The sequence below is a fragment of the Cololabis saira genome, chromosome 6 (genome assembly GCF_033807715.1).
Source record: "Cololabis saira isolate AMF1-May2022 chromosome 6, fColSai1.1, whole genome shotgun sequence".
Classification (NCBI taxonomy): Eukaryota; Metazoa; Chordata; class Actinopteri; order Beloniformes; family Belonidae; genus Cololabis; species Cololabis saira.
Genome location: NC_084592.1, coordinates 18131319 through 18151422, shown reverse-complemented (window position 1 = coordinate 18151422; position 20104 = coordinate 18131319). Strand labels below are relative to the sequence as shown.

The following is a 20104-nucleotide window of genomic DNA, read 5'->3' as shown; positions in this document are numbered from 1 at the left end:
GGACTTACTTGTTTAGTGTTATATCCAGAACAAATCTGGAGCCAAATGCCTCTAACTGAAAACTGGCTTGGGCGAGGTGGACTGTCTGCAGAGGGGGAAAAAAAAAAGAGTAGTGACCGGACATGTTGGCAGCTTGCACATGATGCTGTTAATAGCAGCGTCTATGGAGCAATAAAGCTACAGTCCATTTTCAACATCCTCCACAGGAAGGATATAGTGCAGGTAGGAAGATGTGCCTCCATCAGCATCCTTCCAGTGTGGCGAGAAACTCACAATGAGTGGGATTTGTCTCAGGATGTTTAGCAAAATGGTTTAACAATGGACTTAAAGCTTCAGGACTTGCTGACTTTGACCACATCCCAGCTGAGTGTGAGCCTACCTGGCCCTCTGTGGGTTGGTTCCTTGCTTGGGTGTTCAGGTCATGATAGGTGCTCTCCGAGTCCTCGTTCAGGTAGTAGATCAACCGCGAAGGGTATGTGATCGTCTGCTCTGCTGCATGATGTGTTGTGCTCTCTGTGGCAGGTGCTGCAGTTGCCTGTTGCTTCAGCAGCGCTGTCACTGCGTCCCTCTCAACCTTGTCCTCTACTCCTTGAGAAACTGCAAAGGAATTTCCACCACACACAGACATATAAGAAACCTGATCGGTCCATGCATGCACACGTGCACAGAGCAAGCAGCCACACTGCGCTTGTACAACACTGACTGTCTGTGGAAAGTGGCTTTACTGCAGGTCTTCGTGGCATAGGTCATTGGCGACCTGATAAATATGACATTTAAGGGGGTTTTTACAATACACAATATAAATAACTTCATTTGACCAAAGGCTGCTTTTGATGTGCTCATTGCACAACTAAAAACTGCACTGTGTCAAATGCTGAATCCATATAGCCTCATATTACAGCCATGAAACAAAAAGTCCCAGTGAGTGTCATTTCTACGTGGCAACCACTTACATGTATAATAAAGAGCACTTTTTTCTCTCTCTTTTTTTTTGTAAAGCTGAACAAAAGATGCTGAGAGATGCTGTGGTCTGCCTTCATGCACCATCACGCTGGAGACAGCGCATATTAAATAGAATGATTCCCCGCGGTTACAGGAGGTAACATATGAGCCAAAAGCTGCACCATCAGACACTATTCAAACCAAACCCAGGGCTACAATCCGACCATATAGGAAAGAAAAACGGGAAAAAGAAACAGGTTTAAAAAAAAAGCAAAAAAAAAAAAAGCCAGCATCTCTTTACAAGACGTACCGGATGAAGCCCGTGATGGAGGAAGCCAGTGCGAAAGGACGCTGACGAGCAAAGTGGTCAGAAATATCAAATGCATGATTCATATTTGATTGCTGAAATAACCCGAATGTCAACACAACAACGCAGTTACTAGCCGGGGGTCCATCGTGGCGGGGGGAGAGTGCCGTGCCGCGGGAAGGGAGTGCTTTCTTCACGGATCCATCCAGGAGACACCGGGCTCGGATGCTGCAGCGGCTGCTGAGGAGGAGGATGGGGAGGGGGGGGAGGAGGATGGGGGGAGACAGAAGGCGGTGGCCTGTCAGCTGCTGTACTGGAAGTCCTGCAGCAGGCTCCTCCTCGCTGAGATCAGTGATGTCCGTTGCTGGCCACCGGCCCACAAGCCCACGGGACAGATCATCACCCCGAACCCCCCCAAATAAAGATGCATCAAAATGCAAAAGAGCAAATAACACAAGAGCCAGGATTAGTCTGATGATTATGGTGTTTTCATTGTGAAAAAGTCACTATATTTGATTATATTCAAAAAATAATTTCAGATTCAGATTCAGACGACTTTATGAATCCCTTTGGGAGGTTACCTTGGGGGAAATTGACATCTCCATCTCACAACACACAGCACTGTCATATACAAATCAAACACCCCAAAAACCAAACACCCATATAAAGATAAAAACATTACAAAAAATTTAAAATAGAGATAAAAAAAGACAAATACAAATCCAAATTAAAGCTGCAAGCAGTGATGAACGGGGCCTCGCGTGTGCAATTTTCACCCATAAAGATCAAGGACTCAAAACTAAGTCCTATGACACCACCCATGACTCTTTATGTCAAACCATTCAAAAAATATGGCAGAAAATAGGAACTATCAAATATCGACCAATCAGAAGAAGCACCAATTATGGCCGAAGAAATGGCATAAATTGCGCCAAAATTACACGATTAATTCAAAATGGCCGACTTCCTGTTTGGTTTCGGCCATGGCGCCAAGAGACTTTTCTTTAAGTTACGACATGATACAGGTGTGTACCGATCTTCGTGCATGTACGTCAAACCGTAATGTGGGGCTTGAGGCACAAAGTTTTCTAGGGGGGCGCTGTTGAGCCATTAGGCCACGCCCATTAATGGAAACCATTAAATATAACATTTTTTGCCAGGCCTGGCTTGCGTGCAAAATTTGGTGACTTTTGGGGCACGTTTAGGGGGGCAAAAATGCCCTCCTTTCGTCAGAAAAATAAAAACGAGAAAAACAATGAGAACATCTCCTACAGATACAATAGAGCCTTCGCACTGTAAGTGCTCGGGTCCTAATAAAAGTAAAAATAAACAGTGCGGTGCCATAGAATAGAATTATATGGATATTATTATATTCATCACCGTCAGAAAGTGTCTCTACAGCAACAAAACAAGAAAGAAAGCTCAACCCTTTATGTAACAAAAACAGTCAATAAGCAAAAAAAAAAAAAATCATAACAAGAAATCTGTGTCTATAGCACTTCAAGGCTGCATCAGAGATCCAGTCTTTCCAACTCGACGCCCACAACAACCAGGATAATCCCTCTCTTCTTTAGTCGTGACATTCGTGGGTTTCCAATAAAGAATTTCACATTACATATTGATTCAGATTTAAATTTCAGACCACAAGCACTTTCCCACTCTGCTTAAGTCCTTTGTAAGGGATTCCTGGGCCGGGAAGAGGAAGTGGTGATGATGCTGGATCATGTTCACGTCTTCGTATGACTGTAGAAGCCCTTTGTGCATTTCTGGATGCGAGGAGAGCAGTGAGCTACGGGCCACATTTTTCAGGCGTTTCGCTAACACAGCCATGTTTCTTTTTATTTTAATGCAGCACCACTTGAAGGCCCAGAGATAACTAGCATCTCATCCTTTGTAAACAGAGATGTCTCCATATTTTAGTTGATATGGTCTTGCATGTCCATGACTTTGATAATATACACTGCAGTTGGTGAGATTTTCAAAATCTGTTCATTTTTATGCTAAAACTGCTTCATAGAGGTTCTTCTGTTGCAAGATCAAAATGTATGTATGTGTACGTCAGTTGTAAAATAAAATGAATTAATAATTAAAAATAAACCTCTCTATAAATCCTCTTTTTATAGCTAATCTGTTTCCAATTACCTTAATTAGTTTAAAGATGTTCCTTTAGATTTTCTGTGGCCTTCATGTTCAAAATCAGCAAATAATTTACATTAAATGGTCTTCTGACAGTTGAGAGGCTTATTAACTGAGAAGGAAAAGGTGTCTGAGTGCTCCATTTACACGTAAATGTGAATTGAAATGACTGATTCAAAGATAGGAACGCAGTTTCTTCAGAGGAAGGACGGCTCAAATGCTGTGTTCACAAGATAACCACTGGTTTCTTTAAAGTCACTCACGTCTGCTCTGCGGTTGACCTCTCTGAGATAACGGAGTATCTTCGTGATTGTGTGAGGATTAACAGTGGCTGGTTTGATTGTTAGACTCCACAGATCCACAGAGCTACTGAGGGATGTGGCAGCTCCCCCCCTCAGGGCTGCATGGTCCATAGATGCTCATTTTGGTTGGCTGGGGATTGAGAAGGGCTGATGCGACAAAGAAAGTGGGATGAATCAGTGTCCTAACCAAAAATCCTTGTTAAATCTGCATCTATGCAACATTACCCAGCAACTAAGATATCTTGTACACCTGCAGTCTCTTTTATATATGATAAACGTAAGGTGTGGGAAGTAAATTAGCTGATTTTTAATCGATATAGCTTTTGTTTTTGGCCATCAAGCAGCATGTCTCAAACGTGCAGCCCGCAAAGTAGTATGTGAGTCCTGATGATGCACGCACGTGTCTAGATTTCACTCAAGGTTGTGGTTAAGGCAGACGAGCCAACTGTATATTTCATGTGTAGACAACCACTCCTTGTCCTTGTAATTACATTCATTTTGCTTTTGTTTTTTTGGTTTTCTTTCAACAAACTATCTCTGAAAAACAGCGTTATCACAGTCTGTGAAAGCACAGACAGTTGAAATTATGTCAATATTGATGGAAAAAAAAAGAAAAAAAAGACAAAACTTGCTTGCCGGTCAACACAAATCTATGAGACAAAACACGGCTGGTGGACAATGTGAGAACATTCTTCAGCTCGATAAGATAGAGATAAGCTTCAGCAGATTCAGTGTGAGCCTGCAAAGACGTGAAAGCAAACAAAGAGTTGCAACTGTGAAAATAAAAAAAAAAAATTACTGCATGAATGCACAAGTAGAAGCAAACCAATTACAGTTGGGTGATACAATTTTAAATTATTTGTTATTCACAGCACACAGACTTGAACTAACTCTTCCGTAGTTGTATTTTTGTAACAGTGAGCTGCTTTGTGAAAAAAATTGTATGAAGTGACAGATTTCCAACCTAAAAATCGAGACATTCTTCAGATGATATGCTGCACCTCACATTTTTGGCATGGATCACACTTTGCACACAGAGTTTCAAGGTAAAAAGAGTTTCATGAAAGACATAACAGAGATGCATAAACCCTATGATGTAAGTGTGAATTTTGGAGTTTGACAGCCCTGACATGTGAATATTCTTTTCCCTGTAACTTAATAGGACTTGCACCCATTCCTTCAAGTTCTTTCTTTTCTTTTGCTTTTGATCTGTGCTTCCTCAAATTAAATATTCATAACTTAATCTGATTGTTTTGGTTGTCTGACTCTAAATATGCCAAACATCTGCAATGACATAAGTCAGAGGCATGACCTCATCATGAGCACCAAGGAGCAAAAGAATCGGAGAGAGACAGGAAACGGTTAGAAAAAAAAATCAGTTTTAATCACTAACATGAGGAAAAGAGGAAGAAATCAGCAAGTTTTTGGTTTGTCTGGAGTCCTCCCAGAAGGGGAACGTGGCTTCATGTCCCTCGGTTGTGAAAAGCAGCAGCAACAGCAGCAGCAGCAGCTCTGCTGAATGAAAGCATTCTTCAGTCCGCGCTGGTGACCAATAACTTTTCTTCCCTCTGAGGTCCGTGTTTGACGCGTCAGCCAGGCGCACCCACCGCACATCTCAGCCCCTCTGCACCCACTGAGGGAGTTTAGTTTGGACACACTCACGGAAAGACTTCACATGCAGCCGAAAAAACTGTTTACGAAACCGAGAAAGGATCCGCTTTCCACCGGGAGCTGCTGATCCAATCTGATCCAAAAATCCCCCGTAACAAAGAGCGCAGCAACTCTTTAGGTAAGCGACCAATCCTCCGCCTGAAAATCTACAAAACAAAACAAGCATTAGTATGCCAAAAGTGCTACAGCTGACGGCGCCAGGGACCGTTACTTCCCAATTACAAAAGGACATATTTCTTACAGAATATGGCATTGTTTCTACAGCCTACTGCTTTTAAAGATGACAAGTATCCATAGTAATCGTTTTTTTTTTTAATCTTTTTTGACTCTTGATAATATGAAAGTGGATTTTTTTTATTCCTAAAATGGCCTATATTAGTATTTTATTATTATTTATTAAACTTTGTTTTCATTTATTTGTAATAAATAAATGATTTAAACCAAAAAAACTGAAAAACGTAAGCCCCTTTTTTTAATTCAGGTTTTTGGTATTATTTTATTTTATTTTGTATCTTTGCAATCAACTTTTTTGGTTATTTTTTAACGTGTTAATTATTCTTTTTCTCTCTGTTCTAAATACAAATATATGAAGATACTTTTCTTTGTCTCTGTATTTCTTTTTTTTTTTTTTTTTTTACTTTTGCCATCAAATATTAGTTAAAATGTTATCACTTTAAATTTTTAGCTTTTCAGACCTAATCAATACTGTGTATCACTCAGCATTGACCTCAGACTGCTGATTCATGATTCATTGTTTATGAGTTGAGGGCAAACTTTATCAGCCCTACTCTGGTTTTTACAATGATACAAAATATTTGACTTGGACAAATCGTTCATGCAGACGTTTTGATTGTTGTCTGCTTGATCCAGATGGAAAATGAGATAAATGTTTTCTTCCACACCCTGCCCTTATTTTCTGTTTTTTTTGTTGCAAACATTGTGAAACATGTTATACCCAGTTCCTCCCTGTTTACCGTCATATGAAAATGAATCATAGTGGTCTTTTTTTCCTGCCTCATCTACGAGGTATCTCTCTGTCTGTCCACATTGTTGATGTTTAACATACTATGGGATGTAGGGGAGAGTGGGGGTAATTTGTGCCAAGGGGCAAGTTGTTCCACCCCTGTTATCTAGAAAACCATAGAAGACTATTAAGGCTTTTCTCCCACTATGGGAGTTTTTACCTGCCATTGTTTATGTAATAATTGCTCGGGGGTTTATGTTTATGTTCATGTTCTGGATCTCTGGAAAGCATCTAGAGATAACATCTGTTGTATTAGACGCTATATAAATAAAATTGAATTGAATTGAATTGAATAGAAGAAATTGGTCATGTGATCACATATTTTTGGAGAGGCATCCATTTCAATCATCCTGCAAAGAAGGGAGACACATGGCTTGAGAGATAAGAACATTTAAGTTAAAAAAACAATTTTATGCTCTCCAAAGTAAAATTTCTATGAACAAGGTTTTTTGATTGCAGTATTCGAACAATTTAGAACTTAGAAAACAGTTCACACATGTTTTAGTACTTTAGTAAGCTACACCATGAATCTATACAGTTAGCATGATAGTAACTTAAAACAGCTAGGGGATGCATTTTCTTCCAAATGGTGGGGTTGGGGTAATTTGTGCCAAAGGGCCTGGGTTAAGTTGTGCCACTGGCACATATGTTAATATACTAGACAGGGCTCTGAAAAGCTTGAAGAAAAGCAAACCCAAAGAGAAACAACTCTCTCCACTAGCTCAGAGAGTGACTTTCCGATACCACTGAGCGATGGCACTGATTATGAGAGCTCAGATGTCCAGAATGATGATGGTGACAAGGATCTGTCTGCTGGTGACTTTGTCATTGGGAAGTTTGCCAGTAAAAAATCCAAATCCTATAACTACATTGGATTGGTGGAGACAGTTGAAGGTGATGACATCAGTGCAAAGTTTCTGAACTCTCACTCTCCCATATATACAATGTTCCAGACACACCCGTCTCCAACTTCAACACAGGAACTGAATCCACCAAACAGAGTGACAGGGCAGGAAGCCGGACCTGCGTGAAGCGCTGCGAAGCCCCAGAGAGTGTCGGGTGAGAATGTATGTGTCACAGGGCAAATATGATGATGTAAAGTTGTTTTGCAGGGAATGCATCTTCTCATCAGGTTTCCCGTCCCCACAGATAACTTCAGCACAGAGGTCACATCCCTGCAACAATGGAGGACTCCAGTGAAGACTATGGGAACTACTCCTATGACTATTACCTGGAGTACGGCGACGTGGAGGAACTGAAAGTGGATCACAGCCAGAAGGAGATTATGCACATCATCTCAGTCGTCATCTACATTATTTCCATTGTGCTTGGGCTGATTGGAAACGGGACGGTCATCTGGGTGACGGCCTTTAAAAGCAAAAAGACGGTCAACAGCGTGTGGTTGCTCAATCTAGCCATGGCAGACTTTGTATTCGTGCTTTTCTTACCCTTCTACATTGATTACATTCTGCGTGACTTCCACTGGCACTTTGGTGTTGCCATGTGTAAGATTAACTCATTTGTGTCTGTCATGAATATGTACGCCAGCGTCCTCTTTCTCACAGTGCTAAGTATAGACCGATACATCTCTCTGGTCCATCTTAACTGGTCTCAGAGGCACCGCACCATAGCGAGGGCCTGGGTTGTGTGTAGTTGTATATGGGCGCTAGCTGCCGTACTGAGCTGTCCTGCTCTGATGTTTCGTGACACTGTGCGCTCTCATAACAAGGTGGTGTGCTTCAATAACTTCCACACATGGGGCGGGTACACGGCTGCCATGATACACATCGCAATCGTGGCCCTTCGCACTACCGTAGGCTTTCTTCTGCCCTTTACCGCGATATGTGTGACAGGAGTACTTCTGTCGATCAAAGTAAAGCAATCTAGGGGTTCGGTTCGCCTGTCGAGCTTCTCCAAAATGGTCACAGCGGTGATCCTGGCCTTCTTTTTGTGCTGGGCACCTTTTCACATCTTCAGCTTGATGGAGCTGTCCATACATTCCTCTCCCTACCTCCACAACATTCTGAAAGCCGGGTTTCCCCTCGCCACCAGTTTGGGTTTTTTCAACAGCTGCATCAACCCTTTACTGTACATGCTGCTGGGAAAAAAAGTGCGCCGGACGCTCAAGCGCGCCTGTCTGGAGATAACCAAGAGTTCACTCAGGGAGCTCAGCCAGTCGATCTCGGCCACAGAGGTCGAGTCTGTGCCAGAAGTTCAGCAGGAGAGTTTACCAGAAGAGCCTGTGGCCTCATCAACACTATGATTGCAACCTCAGACTTCTTCAGACTGCGAGTTACTCTAATGTTGATCTGGAGGATTAGCACAGCTGTATTTTCCAGCTGCAGTGTTCAAAGTTTTCCTATTTTTGTTTCATTTGGACAAAGTTACATAGTTACAGACTCGACTGACAATTTTCTCTACTTGGAAAAGCTGAACAGAAATGCACATTTTGTACATTTTCGCATTTATTTGCACAAAGTCAAGTTGTTAAAAAAAACAAAGAGGCTAAATAAAACAAATGCTGTGTTTAAAATGCTCAGCAGACAATGGTTCCACAATTATTTTGATGACCAATAAAGTCTAGATATATCCATTTCCATCTTTTCAGCTTTAAGAATTTGCTGGGTTTTTTTTTTTTGTCTTAGTTGAGTTTGAGTATGTTTGTTATTCGGACCTCTGCTCACAATAATCTGAGGAAATGTCCTCGGAAACAATTTTGACTTTTCTTTGCTGCATTTTAAAGCATGGCTCAAGACATTATTGTTCGTCTTAAATCTTGATTAAGGACATATTTTTAAGCATTGAATGATTATGAACCATGAAGATGATCTCTTAATTATTGCTATGTTACTGTAGTTCAAAATCATATACCTGGTGATATACCATAACATTATTAGGTTATTGCACAGATTTGTATTGACTGATACTATCATGCTTTTTTATTTTAATTTTGTATCTCTAATATATTTAAAGTAAATATTATATGTCTTAATAAATTTGTACCTCTGATTATTACCATATTGTGTTGATTTATCTTCTTTTGTTTGTTGGGAGGTGAAGTCTGTGTTGTGTGTCCTCAGACCAGACTTCCCAAAGGATCAGCACAGGTCTACAAAGTATGCATGGGTCTGACATGAATCCAGATGTGGGTTTGCTTTATACTCCCTGCAGACCTCATTACAAATTCAGCCATTTCCTGTTTTTTTCCCTTTGAAGAACCAGACATGTAAGGCCTCCATGGTTCCCTGGTGATTGGAGATATAGTGCCACCATGTGCCTCTGCAGAGGCTGCTGGCTTGTGTCTGAGAACAAAATGGGCAGAAAGTAAAAATTGCCTTCTCTTTTTTTTCAATTACTGGACATTTAGCACTTAAGTCATAATTGAAGCACTAGATTGATAAGATAAATGTGCTTTTTTGAAGTAAATGGAAGTTATGGAAAAACTGGACTAAATGGGGACATCTAGTGTTACACCAGATTCGGTTAACCTAAATTTATTCAGAAAATAGGGGAGTCAAACATGTTCATAATTAAATTTTCTTAGAGTGTACAATTCACAATATTTTAATAATATATTTATATTTAAATTTAAAAGTGTTAAAAAAGGTTACTGGGGTTTTTCCAATACTTCAATGTAACAGCAAATTTATAGCATGTGATAATGCTTTCGTTTCCACTAGTGTCTAATTAAGCAACAGACTCTTGACTCAACAACAGACTAGAGAAGTGCTCATGGTTGGTAGTATTTATATGATTAAGGGGGGTTTCAAAAAGATATTCTAAGAAAAGCAGCCCTCCGATTTGGATTATGGGATACGAGATTACTTAATCCGTGACGCAGCAGAAAAAGAGGACGGTTGAGTCTGCGCGGCTGCTGAGAAACACTCACAAGGTAAGAACTAAACAAAATAAACCTCTCAACTGCGAGGCAAACATTAGAACTGGCTCGTTAAATGTAAATAACATTTATTTAATTCCACTTGTTTTTATGTTACCACGTTTGTACCGGGTCGAGTCTGAGCTGGTTGAATGTAACTGAATGGCTTCGTCACATTTGGAAGATTTGGCATGATAAGCGTTGTATGTAATAATAATAATAATAATAATAAAAACAAATTATACTCCCTATAATTTATCTTTGTGTCGCAGTTCTGCATCAGCTGCTCGTGACGTCACCCAGGCTGCTTCTGTTTTTGTTTTGGTAGCCACATGGGGGCTAATTTAGCCAACGCTGTGGCTTGAAAGTGCTGTTATTTTGTTCATGCCTATGCCTGAGAATAAACAAATAAAGCTTCGACCTCACATGATGATGCTGCTGCATTTGTGCGTCTCTCCCAGCATGTTGCGTTTGCCCGGAGCAGGTCGCAGTCTGATTCCAGCAGCTATTTCCAGAGGAGGCTTGGCTGCATCTCACAATGGTAACAATATGCTACAGTACTTCATCAGATGATTAATTGATCGTGTCTGCCTGTTACTTGTTAGCACAATGTGTGTTTTGTATTTCTACATAATAGCCATTATGTCATTGTGTCTGTTAAGTCCAAGAAATAAATATTATAATGCCTATTGCAGCCTTGTTACTTTGCTCCACTTGGTGGATTAAAGGCAGGATTACAGATCTGCCAGCTACCATTTCAGGTGCCAGGCTGCTGTAGGCTCAGTTTAACCTGTGAAAGACTTTTATCAGTCTGGATAACAATGAAAATGAGGAATGAAAATGGTAAATGACATGTCAGATGTGTCCGGTGCAAACAATGGGAGTTGTCATTTGAAAAAGGGAGGTTGTGGATGAATGTGTTTTCTTGTGCCTTAAGCTCGCACGGCAGCCACGGCAGCCGCCAGTAACCTCCTGGAGGTGTTTGTTGATGGAAAACCTGTCATGGTAGAGCCGGGGACAACTGTGTTGCAGGTAACATACAGGACTGTCTCAGAAAATTAGAATATTGTGATAAAGTTCTTTATTTTCTGTAATGCAATTAAAAAAAAACAAAAATGTCATACATTCTGGATTCATTACAAATCAATTGAAATATTGCAAGCCTTTTATTATTTTAATATTGCTGATTATGGCTTACTGATTAAGATTAAGATTCCCAGAATATTCTAATTTTTTGAGATAGGATATTTGAGTTTTCTAAAGCTGTAAGCCATGATCATGAATCCAGAATGTATGACATTTTTGTTTTTGTAATTGCATTACAGAAAATCACAATATTCAAATTTTCTGAGACGGTCCTGTAACTTCAGGCTGAAGCAAAATAAATATATTACATTTTCAAAGATCTCAAATACCTGACGTAAGACTGATTTGTATTCTGTCCCAGGCATGCGAGAAGGCCGGCATGCAGATTCCCCGCTTCTGCTACCACGAGCGGTTGTCAGTTGCGGGAAACTGCCGGATGTGTCTTGTGGAGATAGAAAAGGTTCCAAAGGTAATTATTTTTTTTGCTTGTTAGTCTTGCCCTTCCTTCCCTGTCCTTACATAGATAAGGGACTGTCTCCTTTTAATGAGCCATTATTGTTTTGTTTACACTTCCAGCCGGTTGCAGCTTGTGCTATGCCGGCCATGAAAGGCTGGAACATTTTAACTGATTCTGACAAAACAAGGAAGGCAAGGTAGGATCAGCCAAACTCAAAAGTAAAATTCACTTTTTTGGAATGATATTTCAGCTCTTTCAAGGAAAAACATTGGCTTAAATTAAAAGCAAAGTGAAATGAACAGAATTTAGCTAAATAATGTTGCTTACTTTTATACAGAGAGGGTGTGATGGAGTTCTTACTGGCGAACCATCCTTTAGATTGCCCAATTTGTGACCAAGGGGGTGAATGTGATCTGCAGGTAAATCTCACTCTTCAGTGTTTTTTAGACATGTTTTTGTTTTGTCTTCAGATGTCTTAGACAAAATGAACTAATAAGATTTAGTATAATTTTGTTTAAAGGACCAGTCCATGCAGTTTGGCAGCGACAGGAGCCGCTTCACAGAGGGCAAAAGGGCTGTGGAAGACAAAAACATTGGTCCGCTCATCAAAACCATAATGACCCGCTGTATCCAATGCACTCGCTGTGTGCGGTGAGTCAAACTAATATCTGAAATAAGTTTGCAGTATAATACTTTAAATATTTAAAATGCAGTCAATTTTCTTTTTTGCCTCGGCAGCTTCGCCAGCGAGATTGCAGGCGTGGAGGACCTCGGCACCACTGGGAGAGGCAATGACTTGCAGATTGGGACTTATGTGGAAAAGATGTTCATGTCAGAGTTATCTGGGAATGTTATTGATATTTGCCCCGTGGGAGCCCTGACATCTAAACCATATGCTTTCACTGCTCGCCCTTGGGAGACCAGGTTCTTGAACTGTTCTTAACATGTTCATTGACTTTTAAGGGAGTCAAAAACTTCTCTGAACCGTGTCTGTTTTTGGTTTCCTGCATGCAGAAAGACTGAATCTATTGATGTGCTGGATGCGGTGGGTAGTAACATCGTGGTGAGCACTCGAGGTGGTGAAGTGATGAGAATTCTCCCTCGTCTTAATGAGGATATTAATGAAGAGTGGATCTCCGATAAAACCAGGTTCCTTTCTTATTACAAAGGGTTTACATCAGGGGTGTCAAACTCATTTTGCTTGGCGGGCCGGATTTGACCAATCTTTTTCTTGCACGCTCAAAAAAACAAAAACGGTGCAAAATTCTTTTTTTTCTAATTCTTTTTCTTTACTATTGTTATCTAATCCAATATCAGTTTAGTTAATTTTAAAGGAAATATGCACTTTGTTTACACTCTAATTATGTAAAATATATTTCTTCAGGATCTTTTCTTGAAATTTCTTGTTTTTTTTCAAATTATGTAAGATACTTTTAACATCATTTTACAAAGATAAACAGAAACAAGTATGTTTTTTTTATATTTCGCTTTTTTATAGGAAATTTAATTAAAAGCAAAATCTTCCTTATTACATCCGAGAGTGTTTCTTTGTGATTTAGAGATTTTTCCAGTACAATTAAGTGTATTTATTTTTAAAAATTGGCGCGGATATTTACGCCAGTGTGCCGAAAAAGTCAGCACTTCTCTTTTAACTGTTTTACTTTGTCACTATCCTCATATTCAAAACTGAAATTCTCCGAATAAATATCTTCTATCATCTTTTTTAAAAGTGATATTTTTCCTGCAAAAATATATCATAGTAGTCAGTTAATAAAAATAAACGACCGTCTACAAAGAAATAAAATCGGCAAATGCATTCTAGAAAACTAAAAAAATTTCCAAAACTGCTCTCTTTGTGGAATAACGATGGATTTGTAGAAGAAATATATTATCGGATATGCTGTGATTCATGGCAATTATTTATGCCTTCCTTTTTAGTAAATTAACATTTCGTTTTTTTGCGTTGGAAACTTCTCGTGGGCCGCATGAAAATCTCTCTCGGGCCGCACATTTGACACCCCTGGTTTACATCATAGATCTAGATTTGAGTGTTCAGGAATGATTTTTCCAACCCCACTGATTTATTGATTTTTTTTTTCTTGCTTCCACTCTTAAAGGTTTGCTTATGATGGACTTAAGAGACAGAGGCTTACTCAGCCAATGGTGAAAAATGCATCAGGACAGCTGGTTCCCACATCCTGGGAAGATGTGCTGACCCAGGTGGCTGGAGCAGTAAGTAACGAATTACAGAATAGCCTTCAGCTGCATTTTGATATCAAAGCAGTGTAAAATCATTTAAAACCTTTGATTTTGATGCAGCTGATGTGAATAGCATTTGTTTTGACAGTTGCAAGGAGCTAAAGGAAATGATGTTGCTGCCATCGTTGGAGGTTTGGTGGATGCAGAGGCTCTCATCTCACTGAAAGACTTGCTGAACCGGTTAAATAGTGACAACCTTTGCACAGAGGAGATGTTCCCCATGGCTGGAGCTGGGTAATACCAAAGAAAGATGGAAAATTAATGACGTGCAAATCCACTTTGATCGGTGCTGATGTTTTTTTTTTCTTTTCTTTTTTTACCTTTGCATTTCTAGTTCTGACTTGCGTTCAAACTACCTTCTAAATACTGGCATTGCTGGCATTGAAGAAGCTGACTTCCTGCTACTGGTGGGCACTAACCCACGTTATGAGGCTCCTCTTATCAATGCACGAATCAGAAAAGGGTAAGCAAGCTGCTTTAAATGCTTTAAAGGAGCTTGAGGCAAGAATAGGAAATGAGACTCATTAGCGCTACGACGACCGTCTGGGTTACTGCAGCCAACAGCGAAGCCGGCACGGGAGAACGTCACATCCGCAGGACAGCGTGGGAAATTCCGGTCCGGAATTGCAGCACATTTTGCAGCACACAGCCTGTTCAAGGCAACGGAGAGATACGCTAGAGGGCTAATTCGTTTTGGTTTGGAACGCTTCATCTGACATTATTACTAGAAAACTTACAACTTATACGCATTTTTTTTCATAAATCCTGCCTCAAGCTCCTTTAACTTTGGCTGCTTGATGGTGGTTAATTGGTCAGTGTTGGTGATGGGTAATAAGAAAAAAAAGATGGAAAACAGTATGCTTCAGCATGAAACTGATGTCTGCCACAGCTGGCTGCACAATGAGTTGAACGTGGCTCTAGTGGGAAAGGAAGTGGACCTCAGTTACACATACGACCATCTTGGAGAGTCTGCCAGCATCCTGCAAGAAATAGCTTCAGGAACTCATCCATTCTCCCAGGTAACACAGAGCATGCTCATGTGAACGTTATCAGTCACCCAGAATATCTCGTCCTAATTCTGTGGCTTTTATCTCCTCCTGCAGGTCTTGGCTAAAGCAAAGCACCCTGTTGTTATCGTCGGCAGCGGTTGCCTGCAGAGAGAGGATGGGGCTGCGATAATGGCTGCCGTGTCAACCATTGCTCAGAATGCTCGTGTCACCAGTGAAGTAGAGGAAAGTTGGAAAATTCTGAATGTGCTTCACAGGTGATAATCTGAGAAAGTTTTCAGTAATGGCAAAGTGAGAAGGGCTTTGAGTGTAATATATGTGCCGTTTGCCTGTGTGGTCAGGGTTGCCAGTCAAGTGGCTGCACTTGATCTTGGGTACAAGCCGGGAGTAAACACAATCAGAATGAACCCTCCCAAAGTGTTGTTTCTTCTTGGGGCTGATGCTGGCTGCATTACCCGCCAAGACCTACCAAAGGACAGCTTCATCATTTATCAAGGTCAGCTTCTTTCCTTTTTGTTTTTTACTTCACAGTCGCAAAAGGGACAGTTGTTGTATATCTAACTTACTTTAATTTATGTCATTGAAAAGAGGAAGTTTGATTAGTTAATTTCCCTTCTCTCCTTCCCGTTGCATTCTGACAGATTTATTTCATTTACTGTAAGATGACATGGTAGAACACCATGAGTAAACATGAGTAAACATAAATTAAGTCTAATTCTAAACTGTTGACCAACTGTTGGAAATATCCTGTTTATTCCACGAGTAGAGGCGTGAATAATATACAGAAGGGGGCACTAAACTTTACTCTATATCTTTTATAGACTTAAAACTATAAGTCTATAAACAAACTGCATTGTTTCAGTCCTCTGCTTTGTGACTGCTTAGGTCATCATGGTGATATGGGTGCACCAATGGCTGATATCATACTTCCTGGGGCTGCATATACTGAAAAATGTGCCACTTATGTGAACACTGAGGGCCGTGCACAGCAGACCAAAGTTGCTGTGACTCCTCCAGGCATGGGCAGGGAGGACTGGAGGATCATTAGAGCCATATCTGAGGTAAGCAATAACTACGTTTCAAGTAAGGACGTAAGTGCAAGGGTTCAAATGTGCATTTTGGAACATAACCTATGCTATGAGTCTAATAGGGTATATTTAACAAAAAACAAGAGTAAATGTTGAGTATTTTTCATTCTCTTATTACCAGCTTGCTGGAGTGACTCTACCATATGACACTCTTGATGAAGTCCGCAACCGACTGGCAGAGGTTTCCCCTAATCTGGTTCGATATGATGACGTTGAGGGGGCAAACTACTTTAAACAAGCTAATGAGCTCTCCAAGGTCAGCGCTTTTCTCCCTTCATTGTGTTTTAATTGGTCATGCTGAGGGTAGGGATGGGCGGTATGGACTAAAAAATGTATCACGATAATTTCTGGCATTTATCCCGATAACGATAAAAAGGACCTTTTTAACTATAAATCTATCACCACATTCAGTCTTTGAAGCCTCCAAAACACTTCTCTAAAAGAATAGTAAATGCTACTAAACTACACCAATTAAATTGAATTAAAAAAAAACAATTACATTAGTACACCTGTACTGCAAAACTGAATGAAAGAAGTTTGAAATGTAAGAACAGATTCAACATTTATTCAAAATGTATGGCTTAAACAGTGGGATAACAGTGCAAACAGCAAAAGTACCATTGTCCTTCAAGTTTTCTTAGCTTATAAAATCACTGAGTAGAAAAAAGATACAACCTGATAAATAAAGAAACAGGACAAATACCGTATTTTCTGGACTATAAGCCGCACCCGTATATAAGCCGCACCCGCTCTATTAAAAAAAAAAACAATAAAAAAAAGATATACAAGCCGCATCTGTATATAAGCCGCACCCACTTTTATTTAAAAAAAAAGATATGCAAGTCGCAGATATTTATGTTGTTAGATTTGATATTTACCACATGTACAGAAGGATTTTGAAGTGTAAATGATGTACATGTTTGTACTTAAATAGATCCTTTCCTAACAGTGTCTTTTAACACGGCAGCAACTTTGCTTATTAAAACTGGACAGAACCAAGAGAAAATAACCGGTATTTATTTATCTATTTATATGTTTGAAATCTGCTTCTACCTACTTCTATCTGCTAAAGAAGAAGTAGCATATTCTTCTTTGCATTTATTTTGTCTTAGTTTTGATTCTAATTCCGGTTAGAGCGCCCCGAGCGGTGGAAGAAAAATCCACAGAATAGCCGCACCTTTGTATAAGCCGCACGGTTCAAAACCTAGGAAAAAAGTAGCGGCTTATAGTCCAGAAAATACGGTACATAAAAGCCATCCTTTGCACTCACTGTCTTTTTGCAGACTGCATATAATAGATGATGTTTGCTCCTTGTCTCTCTTTTTAAATCCAAACCAGTTCCAGATAATGGAGCTGGAGCCTCGTTTAACAACGAGCTCCTCGCTCTCAGATCCGCCTTCCGCCATGTTTGTTAAGGCTGATGGATTTAACGAGGAACCATAAATCAGGGTTCACACAAAAACGTCATCAACGGGAATTTAGCGTTTTTACCGCGAGATGACAAAAATTGGAAATTGGAAATTGGAAATTTCCCCTCTGGGGGACTATTAAAGGATTTCTTATCTTATCTTATCTTAAATTCTTATTTTCAAATTTTTTTGACGGTATATCGTGAACGGTAAAATATCGCCCATTCCTAGCTGAGGGAACAAATTCAGCTCGATTTAATGATGACTTTGTACAATTTTTTATTTTCAATTTTCAGTTTATGTAATGTTGGTTTACTTGACAATGGTGACATCCGTTTCATCTGTTTCAGGCAGTGAACCAGGCTCTTCTAACCGATCCTCTAGTTCCCATACAGCTTACAGTGAAGGACTTTTACATGACAGGTGGGTCATGAACTCAACATGGTATGTTTTTTATTTCCACTCAACCCAGACATGTTACTGTGATTCCAAAGTCTCACTTGATTCATAACTCTCTATCAAGCACCTTATTTCATTGTGGTGTTTTTTTCCACCACTGTTTTCAGAATAAGACTACTATTATGTTTATACTAATTACCCATAAAATAGAAAATAATCGGATTTTAATAAGCCTGGGGCATTAGTCTTTACAAATAACATTAGTGAAATAAATGCATGTCTTGATGAAACAGAATTTCCCATTACAGTATTATTATCCTTGAATAACAGAATAATTCAAAACACCCTGCGATCGAGCACCGACTCCAACTCTCCAGAATAAGAATAAAAACATGCATGCAATTTTGGTTTTCTCACTGCACTACGGGATAATACTACTGTTAAACTCAAGGTACAGCCCTTAAAATAAGGATTTTATTTCATATATTTAAAGAGATATTTAAAAAAATAAATAAAAAATGTACACAGTATTTTCATTTGATCCTATAAGAATATTATAAAAATCAAGTAAGGTAGCTACAAAATATCCATAAAGGGCTGAAATACATGTACATGACATTACATAGTCATTTAACATTATTGAAATAATCTATAACCATAAAATGATCTAAATTTTCTGACAAAGGATAAATCCTAGTGTATATAATACAGATTTAGCTATGGCATTACATTACATTAAACTTGCAGCTGCATTCTCTGCATGACCCTTGATGTTATATTGACTATGTACAAAATATACATTTTTACCACAATTTACTCCATTTTATAAGATGCAATTTTAATTTAATATATTTTGAGGAACTTAAGTTGCATGAACTATATATTTTTTACCAATGTATCTGTTCTCATTGCAAAGCGGGTTTGAAAGGCTTCTTTCGAAATACAAAAGTACCATCAATACAATTAAATGTTCACGTTAGATGCAATGATTATGTCTATTTTGATGTGAATAAAGGTGCACATTTTAAACTTGTTTTCAACTTTTATCTGCAGATCCCATAAGCAGGGCCTCCCAGACCATGGCGAAATGTGTGAAAGCTGTAAAAGAGGGAGCAGACGACGAGCCCTCCATATGCTAAAGAAAAATGAAGAGCATAAAAAAAATGATACGCACAACTCCAATGTTTGCACAGTCCTATTTGCAGGTGTTTAGATTAATGATGTTACATCTTTAATATTTATTATAGAGCAAATATATCTGCTGTCGATGAGCCGGCCGTATGCCAAAGAAGAATCAAGAGCATAAAAAAAAAATAATACGCACAACTCCAATATTTGCACAGTCCTATTTGCTATTGTATTTTATCATAACACTTGTTTAGATTAATTATGTTTCATCTTTGATATTTATTATAGAGCAAATATATCTGCGGAAAGAGGTCAGTAATACTTGCAGAGTGAATAGTGATTATTTGATTTGCTAAATATCCAGAAACGCACTCCTGCCAGGTTTAACTGCTACTCGTGACAATCACATTTTTGTAGGTGAGATCAAAGATTTTAAAGTGTATTCCTCAGATGGTGAATGTTGTCTTCCTTTAAAATTTCCAGCAATATAAGAGTCAGTATGTTTTACTTAAGGTATATTGTTTGTTTGTTTATTTCGGTCATTTCCACAATAATAATTCAAATCGGAAAAAATGAAAAATGACAGAAAACAACAAATGAACATGAAGTTAATGCTAATATTGCAATAGACCAAAATATATAAACAAAACAAGACCGAAAAGGTGTAGGCTGAAGCTTAGCTTATTACGCCTACCCTTTTATAATGATATTATATAATCATTGTATATTGAGTACATACAGTAGAGTCCAAGTGTACCCTTTTGTAAAAATAAGTTAATAGCTAAGTTGTTTTAGCAACCTTAATACGTTTATATTAAATATTCACAAGTTTATATTAAATATTTATAGATGCATAGGTATATGCTCTTGTAAAACTAAACAAAAAAAGTCCTCAAATAAATTGCTTTAATTTGTTTTGTGTGATCCCTCCTGAACTTTTCCAGACTGTGGCATCATCTTATTGGCACATTAGTGAGCAGACGGTTTATATTAAATATTAATAAGTTTATAT

General features: G+C 39.0%; 3 protein-coding genes across 6 annotated transcripts in view; 2 read left to right on the top strand and 1 right to left on the bottom strand.

The window, feature by feature from the left end:
* LOC133445918 (disintegrin and metalloproteinase domain-containing protein 23) overlaps nt 1-1488 on the bottom strand; it is a 31024-nt gene extending 29536 nt beyond the window's left edge. For all 3 annotated transcript variants that reach the window (XM_061723467.1, XM_061723470.1, XM_061723468.1), the window contains exons 1-3: nt 1253-1488; nt 380-597; nt 9-85 (exon numbers count right to left, since the gene is read on the bottom strand). In XM_061723467.1, coding sequence (XP_061579451.1) covers nt 9-85; nt 380-597; nt 1253-1328 — 371 coding nt within the window. In that variant the 5' untranslated portion in view covers nt 1329-1488. The remainder of the gene's footprint in view (nt 1-8; nt 86-379; nt 598-1252) is intronic.
* Nucleotides 1489-5205: 3717 nt separating this feature from the next.
* cmklr2 (chemerin chemokine-like receptor 2) lies at nt 5206-9397 on the top strand. 2 transcript variants are annotated; one of them, XM_061724454.1, is made up of 3 exons: nt 5206-5476; nt 7336-7441; nt 7532-9397. In XM_061724454.1, the coding sequence occupies exon 3, from the start codon at nt 7566-7568 to the stop codon at nt 8643-8645; it is 1080 nt and encodes a 359-aa protein (XP_061580438.1). In that variant the 5' UTR covers nt 5206-5476; nt 7336-7441; nt 7532-7565; the 3' UTR covers nt 8646-9397. The 2 variants fall into 2 exon arrangements, with proteins under 2 accessions (XP_061580438.1, XP_061580437.1); XM_061724453.1 differs by having other exon boundaries at nt 7336-7449.
* Nucleotides 9398-10093: 696 nt separating this feature from the next.
* LOC133446430 (NADH-ubiquinone oxidoreductase 75 kDa subunit, mitochondrial-like) lies at nt 10094-20104 on the top strand. Its single transcript, XM_061724452.1, has 19 exons — nt 10094-10274; nt 10721-10800; nt 11197-11291; nt 11707-11814; nt 11922-11998; nt 12140-12221; nt 12323-12453; nt 12541-12726; nt 12817-12951; nt 13920-14034; nt 14150-14295; nt 14396-14524; nt 14951-15080; nt 15165-15325; nt 15410-15564; nt 15954-16129; nt 16278-16412; nt 17916-17988; nt 19018-20104. Exons 2-19 carry the CDS (start codon nt 10722-10724, stop codon nt 19101-19103), a joined length of 2199 nt encoding a protein of 732 aa, XP_061580436.1. The 5' UTR covers nt 10094-10274; nt 10721; the 3' UTR covers nt 19104-20104.

Bases quoted from the DNA above. Each gene is read 5' to 3' on its own strand.
- cmklr2 (XM_061724454.1), top strand. From the start codon at position 7,566: ATGGAGGACTCCAGTGAAGACTATGGGAACTACTCCTATGACTATTAC.
- LOC133446430 (XM_061724452.1), top strand. From the start codon at position 10,722: ATGTTGCGTTTGCCCGGAGCAGGTCGCAGTCTGATTCCAGCAGCTATT. The intron at 11,999-12,139 runs GTAGGATCAGCC...ACTTTTATACAG, and splicing joins GACAAAACAAGGAAGGCAAG to AGAGGGTGTGATGGAGTTCT. The intron at 15,326-15,409 runs GTGATAATCTGA...CTGTGTGGTCAG, and splicing joins ATTCTGAATGTGCTTCACAG to GGTTGCCAGTCAAGTGGCTG.